Source organism: Lactuca saligna, chromosome 8, assembly GCF_052625555.1.
Source record: "Lactuca saligna cultivar CGN05327 chromosome 8, ASM5262555v1, whole genome shotgun sequence".
NCBI classification, from domain to species: Eukaryota; Viridiplantae; Streptophyta; class Magnoliopsida; order Asterales; family Asteraceae; genus Lactuca; species Lactuca saligna.
In genome coordinates, this window is record NC_136424.1 from 83,170,173 (window position 1) to 83,194,653 (window position 24,481).

At 36.5% G+C, this 24,481-nt stretch overlaps 1 protein-coding gene and 1 pseudogene across 1 annotated transcript; one reads left to right on the forward strand and one right to left on the reverse strand.

The window, feature by feature from the left end:
- Nucleotides 1–15,936: 15,936 nt before the first annotated feature.
- Nucleotides 15,937–18,363, reverse strand: LOC145009820 (uncharacterized). The gene is made up of 2 exons (XM_078968451.1): nucleotides 18,273–18,363; nucleotides 15,937–16,568 (listed from the first exon to the last, which is right to left on the reverse strand). Exons 1-2 carry the CDS (start codon nucleotides 18,361–18,363, stop codon nucleotides 15,937–15,939), a joined length of 723 nt encoding a protein of 240 aa, XP_078824577.1.
- Nucleotides 18,364–18,993: 630 nt separating this feature from the next.
- Nucleotides 18,994–21,489, forward strand: LOC145009821 (UPF0481 protein At3g47200-like; annotated as a pseudogene).
- Nucleotides 21,490–24,481: the final 2,992 nt, after the last annotated feature.

Sequence of the window (24,481 nt, forward strand, 5' to 3'; positions counted from 1 at the left end):
TTCCTATCCCGGCCTACTAAAAATAAATAATAAAAATAACGTCAAATTAGCCAACGGAGTCTAAACGAAAGTTGTAGAGCGTAGTTCCACCTACGCGGGGATATAAAGAACATTAAAAACAGAGTTCGTATGAGGAAGATATGAATTTTTGAAATTTATTTAATAATTTTGGTATTTAATTTAAATTAAAAATATCCGATATTATCCAAAGGGGGGGAGTCAGCGATCCTATCCAGGTTACGCCTAGCGTAAATCGAGGATCCAGACCCTATAAAAGGGAGTCGAGTGCAGCCGATTCCTTTACTCATTTTCTCTTCTCTCTCTCTCTCTCTCTCTCTCTCCCGTTTTACCTCAATTTTTGTGCAAGAAATATCTCGAAACCCCGGTATCATTCCCAAACCCCGAAGCAAGTCCCGAAGCCCCGAAGATCCCGAGAAGTGTGATTCCCGAGCCGAAGCTCTGCCCGCGAGAAGCCAATTTTTGTGAAGATCTTCCAGATCTACCGAAGAATTCTACTTCTACAAGCCGTAGTGCTCTCCGATCATCTTCTAATCAAGTGAGTGTGTGGTCACTTTCTTCTAACACATAAATATTAAGTATTTGCTATGAAATACGTGCTACGTGTATAATATTTTGTTGTTTATTTGAGATGATTATGGAATGGATGAATTATATAAGTTTTAATGAGTTAAACTATATACGTATTTTGTATCTAAAAATATGTTGGGTAGAACATGAGTAGATGAGGTTGTTAGTAGGTGATAAAAGGTGGGTTGGACCATGAGATAAAAGGATAAAGAGATAAAATTGTTTTAGATCCGAGAGTATGGATTAGAGCAGGAGGTTAGTTATAGATCCAAGGGTATGGATCAGATCAAGAGGTTAGTTTTAGATCTGGGAATATGTATTAGGTAATGAGGCAAATTTAAGATCCGGGAGTACGGATTATGTATTTTAGAACTACGTGTTCATTCGATAAGGTATCATATGTATAGTCCCTTTTAGGAACAAGATTTTAATACGAGTATTGATTATAATATGAAATATACATATGTATGTGAAGTATTTGTCATTGTCCGAAATACGTGATAGATATGTTTGATAATAGACAATGTGCGAATCAGATATGGTTCAATATGTGTTAAGATGTGTATATATGATACTATTACTTAAAACCTTGTGTTAAGTATACACTAGTTAGCGTTTCCTAAACGGAGATAGTATCAAAATTTTATTATAAACATTGTAGGTTTGCCTAGTGATGGGTCAAGACTTAAATGGGATGTTTAGTTCAATTAAGATTGGAATTTGGGTAGTCTCTTATTAAGGGTACGTGTGTTGTGAGATTGATGATCGGTGGAGTACATCCTACGTATATAAGTACATTTTATGTACGAAGTCCTTTTTAAAGCTATGTGTCTTGGGTGTTGCTTGTGCAAGGGTACTATTATGTTCTCGGGTACGAGTCTTTCGCATACCAGAGTATTATAATGTTCCAGAAGTACTATCATGTACAAAGTATTTTTGACAATTTTGTGTGTCGGTTACGGGAGCGTATGGGAGTACTCTAGTAGTATTTCCCCATACTTTTATTTTGAGAGAGCTTTGGAGTCAACGTTTCTTTTATGAGGTGATCGATCGAGCTTCATATGTCAGCGTTTTCTTTCTCGAAGTAATTAAGGGAACTTCGTATACTGCCTAATAAAGTGAGTCGATAATAGACCATTGCTAGGTATGTCAGGTGTTATATTGCTGGATAGGGTGCGTCCGGTGGTGAAATACCTCAAGTACTCAGGCCACTGCTAGGCTAAGTTCGATGTTGGGATAGGTAGAGTCTGGGGGTATAATACCTCATGATAGTCGGACCACTCCTAGGCATTGTTATCTAGATAACTACCCCTGACTTAACTATCCTGTGGTCTTTGTTTTACGAACGAAGGTTCGTGGTGAAACTTATTCCATTCCCCTTAATTGATGTCTTTATTGATCCTCGTTTGCTGACAGGGAATTTCTGAAGCAGCTTCGTCAGTTTGTGGCTCATATCGATTCCTTAGGCTAGATCTCGTAAGATCATTGTATAGGGTCAGTATGTGGGGATCGACGGGATGGGATATATTGTTTTAGAAATATAATTTATATGTGTTTATAATATTAGTGGTTTTGCAGGATCGAGATATACTTTAGTATCACATTGTTTGAACTAAGAGCTTTCATACTCTATGTTCCTTAGGTGATTGGGTTCACCAGGGATATTCGAACTAAGTGCTCATTAGATATTTGAACTTAGTGCTCATCAGGGATATTTGAACTAAGCGTTCATTAGGTGTTTGTGAACTAGGTGTTCATTGGGTAATATTTGAACTAAGTGTTCATTAGGTGTTCTTGAACTAGGTGTTCATTAATTATTGTGAATTGCGTGTTCACCAGAGGTAATCTAAGAACCCTGGCAGCACTAGACTTTGTGCTAGTTCCTTAGGGTAATCCTTAGGAATGAATGGGAGAAGGGTAATCGGTTCTTAGGATAAATCATTAAGAAATAAATGGAGATACTGGGGGTGGGTAATTGGATTGGTTGTTTGATAATTAAATATTAGAATTATATTATTGTGGGTTGAAAACCCTATATGCTCACCGGGCTCCCAAGCCTGACCCACTCAATTTTCTTTGCATTACAGGTAATGGAACAAGAGTATAAGTTGGTGGACTTGACAAGAGATTTTGGATCATAGGCCAGTAGTTATGATAACTGTTGTAAGGTCTACTTTGTTCTGTTTATGCTTTTGGTCTGTATTGAACATGACATCCCGAGATTTTGTTATATAAAGAAATGCTTTGATAATTTTTATCATATTTTGTTTTGGGAACAAATTCTGCAACTGTTTTCTTTAAAACATTACTCTGATTTTATAAAACAAAGCATAAACAAATCGGTCTTTTCTGGCCGTGAAATTGGGGATGTCTTAATAGTGGTCACGACGTGAGGGTAAGTTGAGGGGAAAGTTGATCGTTGACCTTAGATGTTGACTTTTGATCATAGTTCATTTTTGGTTAACTCTTGGTTTTGAATGGTAGACTTAAGGTGTGCCTTACATGATTATCTAGGTGTGGTGTAGCACTATTGTAGCTGACTATGAGAGCAGTAGTAGTTGATTATCGATCTAGAGATAATTTTCCTTCACTATACTCGTGGATCGAAGGCACAAATACCAGTCTGCTGGATTATGTTTGTAGGATGATGATTGTCTTCGTGACAATTACCTGTTATAAGTATATATGCTTGTTGTCTTTATGAATTTTGTTTTTATGATTATATGCTAGGTGTAGGGGTGAAATAGACACAATACCGTTGAAAGATATCGAAAGGGGTGTAATAGACCAAGTACCAGTTGAAAGACACCGAAGAGGGTGAAATAGACCTAGTACAGGTTGAAAGATATCGAAAGGGATGAAAATAGACCCGGTGGAAAGATACTGTAGGGGGTGGAATAGACCCAGTACAGGTTAAAAGAAACTGAAGGGGTGAAATAAACCCAATATTTTTTTTTACTTTTATGTATATATGGTATGGGGTATTTTGGGGGAGCTCACTAAGTTTTATATTTATAGCTTTTAGTTTATGTTTCAAGTACGTCCACCTCGAAAGGGGAGGGACCGACTTGATCGCACCGCATCTTCCCATGTTTTCCGAATTTACGGGATTTTGGGTTTGTACTCTGATATTGTTACACTATGAAACACTTTTGTTTGTTTGACATGGTAACTAGATGTTTTGAAATGAATTAAAAATGAAATTTTTATCTTGAATTTTGGGATGTTACAAGTTGGTATAAGAGTTTTGGTTTGAGGGATTCAGGCATACTCTCGGGTGTGCTTGAACTCGAATCGAGGGTTTGGTAGATTTTCATAAAACGAAATATTTCAATTAAGGGATTTTAATAAAAGAAAATAGGTATGATGCATGTAATCATCCGAGCTCAAGTAAGTCTATCGAAAATACCCATGCAAGTTATATGTTTTTCGCTATGATATGAGAATCGCATGTTAGATTATAGCTAAGTATCTGCTTAGAATTTCATGATAGAATGCTAGGATTGATGATTTAATGTGCCTATTATATGATCTTGTAGATTTGCATGCTAGTATGAGATCAGTTATCTGATATGATGACCTGTTTAGGTTGTGTTCTGATTTGAAGTGTTTGATGCTCGAATGTTACGTGCTTTATGCTTTTAGGAATTTTATTAGTACCGGTTGACTAGTGGATAGGTGCGTTTGGTTTCATATTGTTGAGATTAGATAACCTTAGAAGGTTTGGTTTAGCTCTATTATACAGCTCTTGTTTGAGTCTAACCATTGTAGTGTAGGACCTTTCATTTAAAGGATTATCTGGTATCGATAATATGCAATTTTATTTGTGTGGTAGTTATATGGTATTAGAGGGAGTTCCTTTTGTAGTTGATATCAAAGAGTGGTGAGGAAAGGTACCTTATAAAGTTCCTGAATTATGTCTTGGTACATAGGATGCTTTGTAGTATGGGAGGAGTATTAGATAGGAAGGAAGTGACTTGGCAGAGTCAGGGTAGTCCTTGAGGAGGGTATAGATGGGTGTGGAAGGTAGTATTGGGCCCATACTACTGGAAGCACATGATTTATACCCGAGACCCAAAATACCACGATAAATCTAGGAAGCTCATAAGTATGAAACTCTTTGTGTGTATACTGATTGTTTATGTGTTAAGTTTTAGCATGGTGATTACATGCGGTGAAGCAGGAGGTTGAAGATCTGGATCCGGTTTTCGCACGGGCACCGAACTAAATGGCAAGGGTTTATGTGATTTCATTGTGCCAGAGGTCACTAGAGGCATCCTTGATGCGACCCAAGTGATGTTTGGGTCGATCAAGGTGGGTATCATTGAGCTGATGTAGGATCGCCTTCGAATCTTCAGGGACGATCTGGCCGCTAGCAAGTTTAGGGACCTCACTCTCTCCTTCAAGGATTTCAGGGGATGTAAGGTGCCAGATTTCTTTGGGGTGAAGGACCCCATTACCGCCATACGTTGGCTAGCAGATATTTAGTATGCCCAGATGACGAGCTTCTACCCCGAGGGGTCGAAGGTGAGGTTCAATGCAAGATGTCGGATAGAGAGAGCTCAAGATTGGTGGGAGGAGGTTGGCTATACTTTGGGAGCCACGAACATTGAGGCCATGACCTGGCTAGATTTTGTAACCCGATTCAGAGAAACGTTTACACCAACTGTTAAGGTATAACAACTAGCAGGAGAGTTCTTGGATATGTGAAAGATGACTGAGACCGTGATGGATATCATCACCAAGTTTTGATAGAGAGCTTTACTGGTATCCCAATATGCCACAGACAAGAAGATGAGGAAGACTCAGCACCATGATATGTTGAGATTAGATATTCAAGAGTTTGTTACTTTTTTGCCTACCGGATATTAGATGACATGATAGCTACGGCCTGAGAGTGTGAGATTGATTTGGAGCACCTAGGTAAGAGGAAGGTAGAGCATGGGCAGATGACTAGGGTTTCGGCAAAGAAACCAAAGGGATTCAATCAAAGGGCTAACAGGGTGGAAAAGGCTGTGAAAAGTGTAGAAGGGCACATGACGAAGTCTGTAGGAATGGTGGTTTAGGATGACATAAGTGCGGCAAGACAAGGAACATCGGTAATGATTGTACTACCACCACCACCACCACCCATACATCAAATCTAATTTGCTTCAATTGTAATTAGAGGGGCCACAAGAAGGCTAACTTCCAAAGTTTAGCATAAGGAGCATAAGTAGCAGCACCTTCCCTGATGACTCTGAGGATCACTGATGCCCGCCAGGGCAACCCAGTTGTTCAGAGTAGGGCATTTCAGCTAATAGTCAAGGAGGCTCGTGCAACACCATATGTGGTCACTGATATGTATTCTCTCCTTATCTTCTTATTCATGTTGTTTGTCCTTTTTATATGCTTGTATTGTTGACTAGGGTCGTTCCTTGTGAACGTTATTCTCGTGTTTGTCTTGTTTGATTCGGAGGCTACCCAATTTTTGGTACCCCTTGCACTTAGTAGGAGGTTCAATAATGTCCCTAGAGAGTTGGATTATCCACTAGAGATTAAGATTGCGTGTAACTATTTGATGCGAGTGGCGAGGGTTCATGGGGGATTCACCTCAGAGTTATTTATTGAGCATTATCCGATTGACTTCAGGGCCGGTCCAAATGTATATAGGGTCCGGGGCGAAAAGAAAAAAAGGGCCCCTTATAGATAAATATAAAAAATATTCAAAAAATATCATTTATTATTGACTATAAACACATTCAATTAACAATAAGAAGCAGGCCGAATTGTTTATCTTTTGAGCTAGTTTGAGTTTGAACCAACTTTAGGTCCTAAAAATCATATTGCTAATAATTATATATATATATATATATATATATATATATATATACACACTATATAGCCCATAAATTTTAGGCCCTCAGGAGTCATGGGCCCTGGGCGGTCGCTCGGGTTACCCATCGTCTGGACCGGCCCTGATTGACTTGGTTCTGATTCCCTTGCATGAGAGTAAGGTCATTGTAGGGATGGATTGGTTGAGCCCCAATGGGGAAATGATTAATCGTGGACTTCAATTGGTATGTGTTTGGACCCTAAGTGGGGGAGAGTTGGTGATCCATGGTGAGGGTGCTCAACATGGTTCGAATCTCTGTTCAGCAGTCAGGGCCAGGTGTTATCTTCAGTAGGGATGTCTCAGGTTTGTGGCTTATGTGACGGATACCCGGGATAAGGGTGTGGTGACCATTAATGATGTACCGATTGTTTGGGAATACTCGAATGTATTACTAGAGGATTTTTCGGGCGTGCCCCCAGAAAGACAGGTGGAGTTTCGGATTGATTTGGTTCCAGGTGTGACGTCGATAGCCAAGGCACCTTATCAGTTAGCACCTCCAGAGATGCAGGAGTTGTCTACACAACTATAGGAACTGCTAGACAAGGGATTCATTCAGCTGAGTTGTTCATCCTATGGAGCGCCAATATTATTTGTTAAGAAAATAGATGTGATACATAGTATATGTATTGAATACCGGGAGCTGAATAAGCTAACGGTGAAGAACCATTACTTGCTCCCGAGGATCGACAATTTATTTGATCAACTTCAGGGTGTATCTTGGTTCTCCAAGATTGATTTGCGTTCAATTTATCTCCAGATGAGGGTTACAGAGGAGGATGTGCAGAATAAGGCCTTCCAGACTCGTTATGGTCATTACGAGTTTGTGGTGATGCCTTTCAGGCTCACCAATGCTCCAACCGCATTCATGGATCTCATGAATCACGTATACAGACCCAATTTGGATCGGTCTATGATTGTGTTTATTGACGACATTATGGTCTATTCTAAGACTCAATAGTAGCATGAGGAGCATCTTAGGGACGTATTGGAGACTCTAAGGAGGGAGAGAATGTATGCAAAGTTTTGTAAGTGTGAGTTCTTATTGTGGGAGGTACATTTTCTTGGGAACCTTGTTAACTAAATCAACATTCTGGTCGATCCTGCCAAGGTCGAGGAAGTGATGAGGTAAGAGGTTCCAAGGTCTCCATGTGAGATTCAGAGTTTCCTTTGATTAGCAGGTTACTATCGGTGATTCATTTAGGATTTATCCAAGATCATGGTTCCTTTGACTCGGTTGATGAAGAAGACCGTTACGTTTCATTGGGGGCCTGAGCAGCATGCAACCTTTAAGACTTTGAGACAAAGATTATGTGAGGCGCCGATTTTGACCCTGCCAGAGGAGGACTTTATGGTATATTATGATTCCTTGATCATGCGTTTGGGTGCAGTGGGGGGCATGTGATCACTTATACCTTGAGGTAGTTGAAGCCTCACGAGGAGAACTACCCTACGCACACTTTGGAGTTAGGGGTTTTAGTGTTTGCCCTCAAGATTTGGCGACATTACCTCTATGGGTTCCGCTATACTATTTACATAGATCACAAGAGCCTAAGGTATTTGATGGATAAACTAAATCTAAACATGAGGCAACGTAGATGGTTGGATGCGGTGAATGATTATGAATGTGAAATCATTTATCACCCGGGGAAGGCCGACGTGGTGGCTGATGCTCTCAGCGACATGGTGGTTGCAGCTACGATCAGGCACTTATGTTTGAGGATGGCGATGATTACCCCACTTTTATAGTAGATTCGAGAGACTCAGGTTGAGGATACGAACGAAGAGCACCAGGAGAGTGAGCATATTGTTGGTCAACTAGCTTCCTTCGATTATGATTTTTGGTGGTTATTGAACCTTCATTGGAGGGTATGGGTTCCATATTATGGTGGTGCGAAATAGGTTTTGATAGAGGAGGCGCACAAGTCAAGATTCTCTATTCATCCCGGAGCAACAAAAATGTATAAAGATCTCCAACCTGATTATTGGTGGTCATGTATGAAGCACGATATGGCATGGTATGTGGAAAGGTGCTTTACGTGTAAGAAACTCAAGGCTGAGCATCAACAACCCCACAACAAAATGGAGTCGTTAGATATTCCCGTTTGGAAATGGGAAGAGATTATGATGAATTTTATCACCAAATTGCCTCTGGCAGCGTGCGGAGTGGATTCGATATCGGTCATCGTGCATTGATTGATCAAGAGTGTGCATTATATTCTAATTTAGGAGAGTATCTCTGCGAAGAAGTTGGCATACATATACATTCAGTAAGTTATCGCACATCGTGGAGTGTCGGTTTCCATGGTCTCTAATAGGGATTTTCGGTTCACTTCGAGGTTCTAGAAGAGGTTCCATGAGGAGTTGGTTACTCGTCTGCACTCCAGTACAACTTTTCACCCGTAGACTGATGGTCAGTGTGAGCGAACTAACTAGAATTTAGAGGATATGCTATAGGCATATGTTATGGATTTTGGTGTTAGCTGGGATACATACCTTCCACTAGTGGAGTTTTCGTATAACAATAGTTATCATACCAACATCGATCGAATTCCTTTTGAGATACTTTACGGGAGGAAGTGTAGGACCCCATTATGTTGAGGTGAGGTCGGTCAGCGGGTTATGGGGAGTATCAAAGAGGTACTCAAGATGACCGGGATGATTCAGCAGGTACGTGGTAGGCTTCAGACAACACAGAGTCGGCATAAAAGTTATCTTGACAAGCGTCTATCAAATCTAGAGTTCCAGGTTAGGGCCATGGTTCTCCTGAAGGTGTTACCTTGGAAATGCGTCATATGATTCATGAAGAGGGCAAGTTGGGCCCAAGGTATATCACTCCTTTCATGGTTTTGGCATGGGTGGGTAGGGTTGCTTATCGCTTGGATCTACTCGAGGAGATTAGTCAGATCCATAGCACGTTTCATGTCTCTCAGCTGCGGAAAATTTTGCTTGATGATTTCGTGGTGGTTCTATTGGAGGATACCCAGTTGGATGATCGCCTGAATTATATTGGGAAACCTGTAGCAATCCTTGATTGGAAGATGAAAGCCTTGAGGAACAAGGTAATGGATTTGATGAAGGTGCAGTGGGAGAACTGAAAGGGCTGAGAATGGACTTGGGACACTAAAGATGAGACGAGGGAGCATTATCTAGAGTTATTTGTAGTGGTAGACTTCGAGGATGAAGTCTGATTCAAGTGTGGGGGGGGGGGGGATTGTAGCATCTGAATCCTTGAGGTACTTAATTTATTGATTTCTTGCATTATAGAAGAGGGTCACATCGTGAGCCATAGCGGTCATGACGTAAGTGACCATTGACTGTTTGACCTGCATTCTTGAACCTCACGACGTGAGAATGAGGGCTCACGATGTGAGCCAATCCTGATGACCCAAAACCCTAATTTTCTAGTATTTAATGGAATGAGAGAGACAAGGTTCCCCATCCTCAGCCTCTTTCACTCCCTAACCTCCGAAAAACCCTAACTTCGTCCTCCTTGAGATCTTTAGCCATTGTTGGTGACCTTGTAGAGATTATTTGGTGGTTTTTGTTCCTTTGAAGTGGAAGAGGACTCTTGTGGTGCTTCATTTTGACAATCTAGCTTCTAGCTCTTAGTCTTGCTGAGCTTTTGGACCTCTGTAAGTCATAAAGCTCTAACCTTTCTGCCTCTTGCATGCTAGATCTATGTTTTGAGAGCTTTCTTTGAATAGTTAGGTTGTGTAGTATGCTTGGGATCCATTAAGTTGACAAGTTTATAGATCATTAAGACATCTTCTGTATATGAGGCTTTGGATCTAAGTTTGGTGTTGGTTTTAGACTCCAAGATTGAGTCTTGATCTTATTACCTTTCTTTTTACCTAGTTAGTATCTAAGTCATGCATTGGACATGCATGACTAAAAAACTACAATTTTTATAATGCTTAGGGTCAAGGAAGGTTCTCTACAAATTCCCAAAGTATGTCTTAAAGAATTAAGTGCTTAATGCTCAAAGTTGGCCAGAACAAATCTCACGATGTGAGAAAGGTGGTTGTCTCGATCTTAGGAATCTGGTTTGATGAGTTCTGACTGAGTCGAATCCCTTAATGGGGTTGGGTTGAGTCCATTCTCACGATATGAGCCATAATGCTCACGACGTGAGGGTGAGTTGAAGGGAAAGTTGGTCGTGACCTTATATGTTGACTTTTGATCGTAGTTGACTTTTGGTCAACTCTTGGTTTTGAAGGATAGACTTAAGGTTTGCCTTGCATGATTATCTAAGTCTGGTGTAGCACCAGTGTAACTGACTATGGGAGCAACAGTAGTTGATTGTTGATCGAGAGGCGAGTTTCCTTCAAGATACCGGTGGGTTGAAGGAACCAATACCGACCCACTAAATTATGTTAGTAGGATGATGATCGTCTTCGTGACAATTACCTTTTATACATATATATGCTTATTGTCTCTGTGATTTTTGTTGTTATGGTTATATGCTAGCTGTAGGGGTGAAATAGACCCAGTACCAGTTGAAAGATACCGAAGGGGGTGAAATAGATATGATATCGGTTGAAAGATACCGAAGGGGGTGAAATAGATACACTATGTTTTTTTTACTATTATGTATGTATGGTATGGAGTATTTTGGGGGAGCTCACTGCTTTGTGCTTATAATTTTTAGTTTATGTTTCAGGTACCTCCAGCTCGAAGGGGAAGGAGCCGACTTGATTGCACTGCATCTGCCGATGTTTTCCACATTTATGTGATTTTGCATAACATCATATCATGTACATAATGATAACATTTAAGATAGATAAAAAGATGCATTTGTTATCGTATGTTCTAAATAATGATAATATTTAATATAAAGGTTTTAATTTAATATGAAATTATTATTTAATAGGTAACAATAATGATTTATTTATTTTTAAAATTTTATAATTTTTTTCTGTTTTAACCATATAATTTTGTATATACACAACAACTTCAGGCTCCAACATTATTTCTTATGATATAGTTCAACATGATGATAATATTAAAAATCATTTTTTATATTTGTTATGAAGTTATTATTTAATTTTTAATAACAATGATTTCGTTATTTTCAATATAAAATATTTTTTTCCTATACTGCGCAATGCGCAGTCATTTGTCTAGTATAGTTATAAAAGAGACATTTTTAATTGCACTATGCGCATTTGAAACCTCCATGATTTTTCAATTTCTGTATAATAATTATTATAAATTGGCTAATAATGTTAAATTAATGCAAAAAACTAAATTCTAATCATAAACTAAGTAAACTACAATATTAAAATATTATATTTTACTTTTATTTATAAATTTATGACTTTAACTTTTTAATATATTATAGTTAACTTCTTAGTTTAGATAAGTTGTCGTATATGAGCAATTGTCACTTTAAAGTAACAACTTTTGTATAATTTATGATTTTATGCAAAATATTTAAGTTAATAATTTCAATATAATGTTAAATTGTTAACTTAAATCAAAATTTCAGTTAAAATTGAAAAAAAATAGAGAAACTATTTTACAAATAGTTAAAAGTTATAAAGTATAATGTTAAATCTAAACTGTAATCCTAAATTAGAAAAAAAAAAAAAAAAACAAACAAACATGAAAGTATTTTTTAAAATTTTCAAATAAGTAGTTTAAAAATAACTTACAATAAGAATAGTTAAAAGTAATATTATTAAAAAATTATAATATTATATTTAAAAACGTTGTTGTTTTAGATAATAACAATCAAAGAAAGTAACAATATTTATCAAATAAATTTTAAAACAGTTAAATTTCTGAAACCAAGTTAAAATAACTAAGAATTTACAAATACATTATTTTAAATAACTTACAAAAATAATAGCTAAAAGTACCATTATATAGCAAAATTATAATATACCTTTAAAAATAAAATCAATGTTTGATGTTATAATTACAATGACATAAATTAAAATCTTAAGCAAATAAACATTTTAAAATTAATTAATCATAACAACAACTATAAATATCGTTAAACCATATATTATATTTAATTTTATTCATGAGCAACTTCCATTTGTGAGGTCATTCAAACAATTGAGATTATAGAATTTTAAAAAATGTCTATATTATCATATACTAATAATGTTTATACCAACTTATTATAAGATCTATTATATAAGAGCTAACGTCATTGATATATTTAAAAAAACATATATTTGTAAAGATTTCAAATATATTGTTGTATTTTTTTTCCAACGTATGGGTATTCGCCTAATGTGTGTGTGTGTGTGTATATATATATATATATATATATATATATAGACACACACACACACATCAACCTTTTAAGTGTTCTCATTTGATCTTTTCCATATATATATATATATATATATATATATATATATATATATATATATATATATATATATATATATATATATATATATATATATATATATATCAAAAGGGACTTAGATTGATGATAGAAGGTAGATGCTCAGTTGCCCAATGTTACAAGCAAATTACTTATTCTTTGAACTTGAATGCACGCTACAGTTTTTGCTATTATATAATAAGCATCTTAAGCTTTTTTTTTTTTTTATGTCTACCCCATTTCAAACAACCAAATCAAGTCATGTCATCAATAGAAAAACAAAGGTATATATTCTTGTTTCCGTCTTTATTTCTCTACCTCAACCTTTCACTGTTGTATATATTCATATTTCTGCATATATGCTTATCGGGTAATGCAGATAACTACAATTTCATGATTTGATTGTATGCGGTATAAAAAAATTTGAATTTTTTTTACTATGGTGCCGCTACTTAAAATTTTCATGTTATCCCTTGCCATCTTTTACTCAATAGTACAAAAAGCTTCTTTTGATACGGTTAAAATGATTAAATGATGCGGGTATTCAACCGCATCAACAAATATCACACTAAAAAATGACCCTATTTAATGTTGCGGTTAGTAAATGTAACGCCCGTAGATCAGGATTAGTCAATTTAGAGATGATAAGCGTTAAAAATAATTTTTTGATGGAAGATTATTTAAAAGGAGTAATCTTAACTAAGTTGTAGTATATATCACAAGGATTCCGTACATATAAAGAACGCCGAAATCCGAGTTATAACGAAGAAGTTATGACCTGTCGGAGTTTCGCGACAGAACCGACACAACACAGCATGACGTAAATAGTCAATTTACGTTAGAACGATATTTGGCCTTAGCGATCTAAATGAAAGTCGTAGAATACGTTAAACCGAGAGCGTGCATAAAAAGAACATCCAAATCTGACTTCGTATGAGGAAGTTATGATTTTTCTAAGTTTCAACTTAACAGTATGCAGCCTGAAGTTCGATTATGAGATTGACAGATTTCTAGCAGAAACAATCTAAATGATAATCAAAGATCTCGTCGATAGTAGCTCAACGGTAAAAAGACAGACGCAAACGGACGTCGAATGAAGAAGTTATGAGTTTATAACAGAGTTTTCCTGTCCCGGCCTACTAAAAATAATATAATAAAAATTAATTTCAAAATTAGCCGATGAAGTCTAAACAAAAGTTGTAGATCTTTTTTTATCTACATGTGGAAACAAAGAACGTCAAAAACGGAGCTCGTATGCGAAAGTTATGAATTTTTGAAGTTCGGGGCGCGAACCCCAACATTGTGTTAGAGTTCACGATGTGAACATAGTGTTCATGCTGTAAACTCTATATTTATGACTTCTGGAGCCTGACAGACGCAAGTTGCGATGACACACCTATTGACTACTGAATTCACAATGTGAATAGTTGAGATTCACGACGTGAATCCAGAAAAACGGCCCTATAAATAGAAATCGAAAGGCAGCCGGCCATGGTTGCTAATTCCTTCATCCTCTCACTTCCTACATCCTCTCTAGCCCTTTAGAAGCACCGCCGAAGCCCCTGTATCATCCCGACACCCGAAGCAAGTCCCGAAGCCCCGAAGATCCTGAGGAGAAAAGAGTTTCAAGCCGAAGCTCTGCCCACGATAAGCCCGGTGTGTGAAGATATCCCGGTTTCATAGAAGAACTTCTACTTGAATAGCCGTAGTGCTGTCCGAGCATCGTCTAACCAAGTGAGTGTGTAGTTACTTTCTTCTAACACACAGATATGAAGTATTTTCTATGAAATATGTGTTGTGTTTATATATTGTTTGTTTATTTGAGATGGATGTTGGATGAATGTTTTATACAGGTTTGTATATGATTTAAACTATGTATGTAATTTATATCTACAATTATGTTGGGTAGAACATGGGTAGATGAAATAGTTGGTGTGTGATGAAAGATTAGTTTGAGGATGAGACGAAAGATGATATAGATCATGAGATGCGGGTAACAGGTGAAAAATGAGTGAAACCTTTACCCAAACGATGGCCCCCGTCATTCAGCAGAGTATGGATACAACCACAGACTATTCTAGACAGTCTGGTGGAATAGTAGCAAGCTCGCAACTTGTAGGTGTTGTGGACTTGATGTTCACCGGTGTACTCTAAAAACCCTGGCAGCTATAGATTTAGTGCCTCATAATAAAACGATGGTAGCTATGGATTTTGTACAGTGTAGATGAACTTTGGTAGCTATGGATTTGGTACTGTGTAAATGAACGATGATAGCTATGGATTTAGTACTATGTAGATGAACCGTGGTAGCTATGGATTTAATACTTTATAGATGAACCTTGGCAGTATGGATTTAGTGTTTGTTATAGGAACCTTGGGCAGCAATGGACTTTGTGCCAATTCCTTAGGTCAATCCTTAGGAACGAATGAAGGAAGGATAGTCGATTCTTAGGGTAAAACATTAAGAAATAAAGAAGATAATGGGGATGAGTAATTGAGTTGATTGTTTGATGACTGAATATAATAATTATATTATTGTGGGTTGAAAACCCTATATGCTCACCAGGCTCCCAAGCCTGACCCACTCAGTTTTCTTTGCATTACAGGTAATGACACAAGAGTAAAAGTTGGTGGACTTGACGAGAGATTTTGGATTATAGATCAGTAGATATAAATAACTGTTGTAAGGTCTATTTTATACTGTTTATGCTTTTGGTCTGTATCGGAACACAACATCTCGAGATTTTGTTATTTAATGGAAAATACATTTCATTAAAGAAATGCTTTGATAAATTCTTATCACATTTTGTTTTGGGAACAAATTCCGCATCAGTTTTCTTTAAACGATTACTCTGATTTTAAAACAAAGCATAAACAAATCGGTCTTTTCTGGCCGTGAAAATGGAGATGTCACAGTAAACCGCTTCAAAAGATGCTAAAAATCACCTCAAAAATTAAATGTTATTTTCCATTAAAAAATGCATTAAATTGTAGAACCGCACGATTAAATCCTAAAAAAGGAATCATCACCTAAAAATAATTTAATTAACTTTTTGGAACCGGCAAATTTTATTAAAAGGCAACCCCCCAACAAGGGGCTGGAGGGAGCCAAAAGTTACAACATCAAAGATTACACAAAGTACAAAGGAGATTTAAGCCATTCCCCCCAAACAAAGTTTCCTTTTCTATGTCTATGTTTGATCCAAACATGAACCATTGCTCTAACTCCTTCAAACACCAATTCTGAGGAATTGAAATTTGAATTGAAGATTCTATCGTTCCTTGCTCGCCACATACCCCATAGTGCACCACAAATGATTGAAAGTAATGTTGTCCTGCGTTTTAGGCATTGTCCAGTCATTGCAATATAATTTAACATCTCCTTGATACTAGAAAATATCATTGGTGTGATTCCACACCAATTCCAAAGTCGGTTCCAGAGATCAACAGTAAACGGGCATCGAAGAAACATGTGATCAGTGGATTCCAATCCGGAGACACAAGCACTGTATTGTGTAGAGTGAACCTGTACTCCCCGTTTATCAAGAGCAATTGCAGATGGAATACGGTCCATTCTTGCTCGCCAAACAAAACAACTTACCTTGATTGGAATCCATTTGCTCCATTGGAATACTCCATCTGGAATCATATGGTCTGCCCGCTCAATCCTCTCCCTTAAGGCTGCAACGCAGAACTGCCCATCAACTAGAAAGTCTGATTCCCATCTAGTTCCTGCTTGATTCCTCCGGATAATATCAGAGCCTGCAATATTCAATTTATCAAGTGTACTTTTACATTTATCAATACTTTTCCAAACACCACTTGAATATCTAGATGCAATCTGAGCTGGCAACCCCGAATCAAGGTTATGGATTCCGTGTATAATTCTCGCCCATAGTGTACTTCTCTCATGGCAGAATTCCCATCTCCATTTTGATAATAGCGCCAAATTTAGTGCTTTAATGGATCCAAGACCTAAACCACCCACCGCTTTTGGAGCGATTATTTTCTCCCATGTCACCCACCAGAATTTTTTAGCCTTGTTAGGCCCTCCTCATATAAAATTCCTCCTTATTCGGTCCAAGTTTTCAATCACTCCTAAAGGGGGTGCAAAAATTGATAAATAATACATCCGAAGATTCCCCAAAACTGACCTTGCTAGTGTCACTCTCCCACAGAAGCTTAATGTCTTCGATTTCCAACTAGATAGTTTGTTGTTGATTTTTTCTATCACCGACATCCAAGAACTTTTAGGATTCATGTTTTCTCCCACAGGAACACCAAGATAAATGAATGGTAGTGAGCACGACTCGTAGCCCAACGGTGAGGACCATCTTTCAACTTCACGTGGATCTACATTAATGCCATAGACCTTTGATTTATTGAAGTTGACAATCAGCCCGGAGGATACTTGAAAACATTTGAGAATCCTAGCCAAGTTGTTTATGTTTTGCTTTGACCATTCACCAATGAACAAGGCGTCATCTGCATAGAATATATGGGAGAGTTGGATATTATAGTTGGGAATAGAGATTCCTTGAAAAATCCCTTTTGACCTTGCCTCCTTTAACGCGATATTTAATCCTTCCATAGCTAAGATAAAGATGAATGGTGATAGGGGGTCTTCTTGCCTGATGCCTTGCTCAAGTTGAAATTTAGTCGTTGGACATCCATTTACTAAGACCGATGCCCTGGCCGATTCTAAGCAACCCTGCATCCTACTCTCCATTTTATTCCAAAATTCATTTGCTGCATCATCGAATCCAGGAATCTCCAGTTCACGGAGTCGAAAGCCTTATTGAAGTCAGCTTTGAATAGTAATATTTGTTTGTTGGTTTTCTTCCCCATGAGCAAATCTCGTTTACAATGAGAGGCCCTCCAAGATGTGTCTCCCTTCAACAAAATCCGTTTGCACTTCATCTATACACTCCCCAATCACTGCACGAATTCTTGTTGCTAGTAGTTTTGCAATTATTTTATATAAAGATCCAATTAGGCTGAAATTGGCCTATAATCACCCAAGGAAAGTGGATCTTTTACTTTTGCTGCAAGTGTTATAAATGAGGAATTGCAACCTGGTGAAAAACTACCCCATTGTTCAAAATGTTTTACATATGCTAGGATATCCTTCTTCAACTCGTTCCAATATTTTTTTCAAAAATTTGAAGGTTAAGCCATCCGGTCCAAGGGACTTAAGTGAATCATTTACAAAATAGGTATAATAATTACATATCACCATTAAATCATATGTGAAATTCATGGAATTAATTCATCTTTATTTCTCTTTTCAATTGCATATAATAACTGCACAACACCATTAAATCATAAAATGAATCGTATCATTTAACAGGAAAAAAAAACATTTGTTAGATTTCGAAAACCTTCACTTCGCTAGTAATTGCAAACTAGACTTCAATCTTATAAATGATTATGGAATAAAACCTAACATTAATCATAAAAAAGAACCAATTGCTACATTTTCAAAACCTCCGTCTGTTTCCATCTGTTTTGACTTTTTCTTCACAACCTTCATATCTTTTGACTTTTCTTCATTCATGGCGTTTAATTGAGCCTTTGGTTATACAAATATGAGAATATTGATATTAAATACATTTAATGATGACAGAAAGATTAGCATAAAGGTATAACTACTAACATGTGACCCATTTCATAACAAAGCATTTGGCACCTATTAACACAACATCTTGTGGTACCCTCGATAAAAATTGTGCAGGTTAGTATCAATGTTATGAATCTTGAAGTTGTAATAATCATTTTTTATGGTGTTGAGTGTTAAGGAATTCTCAGTGTTTAGGGAAGTAATAAGATAATAAGGGTTTATGGGTTGGTTTTCTCTACTATTTAATAACCTTTAGTGTCAAACTCATTACAATAAATAATCATGAAGTAAAAGTTGGTTTTTAGATGAAAAAGGGGAGCTCTTTTAGTGAAAAGAAGGCATCCGGAGATGTAGAAGGCCAAAGCTAACAAAGGCTAATTAAGTGTTTGTTTTCGTTCGGAGATAACTTAAGCATTTAAACAAACACAAAGAATGAAGTGGATACCCTAACACCATAGAAAAATTGATGGCCATCAACCAAAAAAAAACATCATAAAAACATATACGCATATTCATAATGGCAAGCTCAAACATGGCAAAATGATAATCAACCTATTTTTTTTAGGAATGACAAAAGAAACCGAACCCGATGGTAAAAACCGAAAACCGACAAATTATGGTCGGGTTTGGGGTCAGTTAATCGGGGCAGGGATCGGGTTTGGTATGCTTTTAGAAAAATTTTGCGGGTTTGGTTACCGAGATAGTAAACAAAATACCCGTCTCGATTACCCGAAACCGTTCACACACACACACACACACACACACATATATATATATATATATATATATATATATATATATATATATATATATATATATATATATATATATATATATATATATCCTCGAGTTATCTTTTTTGTTGTGAACGATTTAAAGATAATTTTTATAGTGCTAGTGTTTTGATATTTTTTTTTTATTCATGGTACTTAGAGTAATAGTGATATTACGGTTTATGAATGCTAGTGTCTTTATTTTTTTTTTTTGCCACTAGTAACCAGTTATGTATAAGAAAAAATACGTATGCTCTTAAGCGTTTTGTAAATTATCAAAATTATTTTGGATATGAATTTATGATTGCATCATAATTCTAAGTTTTTTGTATTCTCATTGCATCAAAATTATTCTAAATTTGAATGTTAAATGGGGATCTCCGTTACCTCATTGGGATACTCGTAGACCCAATAGTGCTTGGTAAACGGGTACCCGTTGGAAATCGGGTTGGTAATGATATTGATTTTCATATTCGGAGACATGGACGGGATTGCCAAAACCCATCCCAAACCCTCCCCGTTGCAATCCTTAATTTTTTTTATTAGAATAGAGATTAAATTAAATATCTTCGTAATATGTCATATTTAATAATTAATATTATTTTAATTTATTTCTTACCATTTAAAATGGATAGAGGGATAAAAATGATGAAAATATATAAAAAAATATTTAATTTCTATTATTATTATTATAGTAAGTAAGGTATATTAAAAAGTCGCTACCATTAATAGTTGTTTTTTGTCTGATAAACAAGTCCCCCTTTGGTGAAAAATATATTCATCTAAAGTAAAATTAAATTTATTGAAACAAAATTATCGTTTAGACCATAAACTTATATAGGTTCAATTTCACATAACAAAAAGAACTTTTCAAACTCCATGGAGACGGAAATGTCCGAAAGCGAACATGTCAAAATTGAAATTCAGGATAATTAACCAGGGTTCGATAACGTTAACGACAATGTTGTGATGGAGTGGAAAGTCTGCATTCAAGGCAATAAGACCACCCAACGTTCAAAATGCAAACGACAAATCGAGAAAGTACCTCCATTGCTCTTAAAAGGCAAAAAAGGTGGAAGAAACCGCCAATACTATGAGCCAGCAGTAGTTTCACTTGGTCCTTAGCATCATAAACGAGAGGACCTCACTGTAACTGAGAAATACAAGCTCATAACACTTAAGGAGTATCGTTCGAGGTGCAAAAACACCATGGATTCCTTATACAACAAGGTGTTCAAAGTTGTACATGATGCTAGAAAGTGCTATATCGATGGTTGTACAGATGAATACAACGACGATCAGTTTAATCGAATGATGTTTCATGAGGGTTGCTTCGTTTTATTCTTTATAGAGTGCCTTGCTAGCTAAAACAATATGATGATACTAAATAATGAGTATTTTGGCAAATTAGGCTTCGCGCACGTAGCTCAAGACATTTTCTTGCTCGAGAACCAAATCCCATTTGTAGTACTGAAAGTTATGTTGGATTTGAGAATCCCGGATGGAAGTAAAGAGATCTTAAACAAGTTCTTTAACTACTTAAACTATGGAGAAATGTCCACGAGGGAAGAAAATGTTCTTAAGAAGAAGAAACCACTTCATCTTCTTGAGCTTTATAGGTCAAATTTCATCTTGCTTTCGTGTTCTCTTAGTCTTGGTTTGATTATTGTAGGCAAATGGAAAACATGCACGAAAAAGGTAGAAAATGCTGATGAAGATTGGAATTGTGCAAACCGAAATCAGTCTTTTGCATCGGTTACATAGTTGAAAGCTAAAGGAATTTCTATGAAATGCACTTACGACGATTCTTCTAATGAAGACATCAAGTTTCATTCACATTGTTGTTATGGTGCGCTTAAGCTTGTGTGCAGAGAAGTGTCCTCGAATTCTAAAGCTATTCACTTGAACATGACGCTTTAAAAATGTGCCCTCATAATCCTAATGACTTTCGAGTTTCAACTTACATAAGATTACAATGCAATCTTTGGTTATTCATCATGATTATGTGAAGGAGTTACGAAACAACACCATATTGCTTCATAGTCTTGGTAGAGATGAAGTAGTGAAGATGTAGGATGAGATTGAGGCATCGACGATTAATCTCTATATGTTTAATTAGCTTAGACAAGGCATTGAGAAACACTGTACTAACAAGTATAAGACATGGGTTGCAGAGTAGATTAACGTCTACTTTAGCAGTCCATGGAAGATGGTGGATTTGTTGGTGGCTATTGCTATTCTTTTCACTAGATTTCTGCAAACTTACTTCGCCATCAGGCTGTTGGATTAGTGTCTAAGCTTGTAATTATATTTGGTAAGTATTTGACCCGGTTGTGCATGGTCCTTTTGGGTTGCCTTTACCAAAGCAACATGATAGGGTGATTTATGAATAAAGAGGTTATTATTATTTATTAATATGTTATATGAATAATATATTAAAGGAGAAATCATATAGTTTTATTAATATTAGACAATAATTAATTAAAAATTAATTATGTGGCAAAAAGAGACTGGAACTGTCCATTGTGTGATAGTTAATTTGGGGTTAAGAATTAAATAAAAGGAACTGGAACTTTCAATTGTGTGATAGTTGATTTGGGCTAAGAATCCTTTGGAATTAAGGGGTTGATAAAAATTAGAATGGGAGTCCGTCTAATTTTGTCCAAGGCCTTTAATCTGGAAGGTTCTTTGGACTGCTTAAGGCGTAAGCTATCTAATTAGGGTTTTGACTGAAACCCTAGCAGCACAAGTATAAATAGACCCCTTAGGGTTCAGAAATTGGCTAACCCTACTTCTAAGAGTACAAGATCCGAATTCTAGAGCCTCCAACCTCTCTCCAAGATCATCCTCATGCTTGTGGTGTTTGTAAGTCATTAGAGGAGTGACATTTTTGACTCTAAGCTCCAAGGACAAGAAGATTCAAGCTTTCAAGAAGGGGTAATCATCTATATCTTTTTTGTTATGTCAATTTCAAATTATATACACTAGATCTAGGGTTTGCAAGTCTTGGATGAATTGCATGTACAATAGAGAAGCCTAGATCCAAGCATTAGGGTTTGCATGAGCACATAGGATGTTATTTTGTGTAAAACCCATAAGTCGTATCAGAGCCTTGATTGGCTTCTATTGTATTTGATTCTTTGTGTTTCATTCTTGCTTGAAAATCTATGTTTTTTGGTCATCTACCTGGCGAACTCGGCGAGTCCCAATGTGGACTCAACGAGTCCATAAGGGGACTCGGCGAGTCGGAGTGTCAGACAGAGCGATTTTTGGGATTTATTGCGTTTTGCTTAAGGATAATTACTAAAATCATTTTTGACTAATAAAATCTGAATTTTATTGTTGTTATTTGTTTATCCTTTCCAAAACAAAAGATAATTACCATTTATTTGAATAATAAATTCCTTATATGATAATACTTGATTATTTAAATTATTTGATGAATTATCTTGTAAATAAAACGGATTAGGTCAACTTTTGATAATCATTAAATTAAATGTTTAATTTTAAATTATTTGCTATTTGATCCTATGCGTTTTGAAAAGTTCAAAAATTGCCCTCAAGTTTTGAAATTGAAAACTTTTGCTTAAAAGTTTAATTTGAATTATTTAAATTTCAAACCCTAGAATTTTGCAAGTGTAAAATTCACCTTATACTATTATGATATTACAAGATTAATATATATATATATATATATATATATATATATATATATATATATATATATATATGTATAACTTAAATGCTAGTCTTCTAGTTAGTAGGCCTCATTCACGAAACCGATCTATAAGGGGGGTATAAGGTTATGGCATATAAAATGGTCGTTTAATGGGTGTCCACTCTCACCCACCGCTTCCTTGATTGGTGGAGGGTCGTTAGCCAAACGGGTAGGATAAGGCAACCCTTTCCTCATTAATAAGTATAGTGAATTATAAAAGTAACTAAATGTTTTGCTTTTTCAAAATTTCCAATCTTAGTTACTTTAGGAATAAGTGTAATTGATGCAATTCCATAAAATTACACTTTGTACCCTTGCTAAGATGTTAGTGGAGCGTGTGTGGTTAACATGCACACTAATTGGGCTCTAAGTAAAGATGGAAAAGGATGAATCATTGTTTTTCATAGTTCAATGGAGCGTGTGTGGTTAACCGGCACATCCAATAGGTGACTTTAACAATGAGGGCACCATGTACATTTGCATGGTTATTCACACCCACTTTGTGATCCTCGGCATCCCAATCACAAACTAGAGGGGCATATCGAGATTTAAACATGTCAATCAAAAGTTCAATGAATCTCAAAAGATCTAGGAGTTTTCAATACATTTAAAACTTAATCTCTTTTTCATGGTGGAGAATTTGTGAATCATCATTCCCTTACCTTCAAATTATTTGCATGTTAGATTACGGCATCCCTCTTCTAATTTGTAAATAATGTTGTTGGATACTAGCCCTAATTTATCATTTGGGTGTTTAATTAGGGATTCATTTCTAATCAAACTTTGTCTCTTTTGTATTTCAGATAATGAACGTCAACAACAACGCTTCTGCCTCGAATTCCTCCAACTCGTTCTTACTCATGAACTTATGTGGGAGAGTGATCTTTGAGGGGTCCAATGTCAAGGATTGGATCCAAAACATCCGAATGGTCACTCGTTATGAATACAAAGAGTATGTCCTTGATGAAAAGTTGAAGGAAATCAACCTCAACATTGCTTGTAACGACCCAAAATACGCCCCAATTTTTTTTTTAATAATACTAAAAATCACATCATATATAATAAAACCACGAAATGGGCAACTCAAATGTCATAGTACTGTGTTAAATTTTTTTTTTATCAATCATAGTAACATCCAAAATAAACTCCCAGGATAAACTGAAGTTGTGGTGTGTGCGATGCCATCAACCCGAGCTCTTCCCTTTGCTTGTGGAAGTACCTGAAACCAAAACTAAAACTATAAGCACAAAGCTTAGTGAGCTCCTCCAAACTCCCACATACAATACAAGAACATATAAAACACATAATGGGCCTTGCCCACTACATCGGACCGAAATCCAAAAACTGCATCGGTTGAAGTCCGAAAACTGCATCGGACCGAAGTCCGGAACTGACTGCATCGGACCGAAGTCCGGAACTGACTGCATCGGATCGAATTCCGCAACTTACTACATCGGACCAAAGTCTAGAACTGACTGGGACCTTGTCCCCTGCATCGGACCGAAGTCCAGAACTGACTGAACATAACATAGCATAAACATATCAACTAGCGTGAACACATATA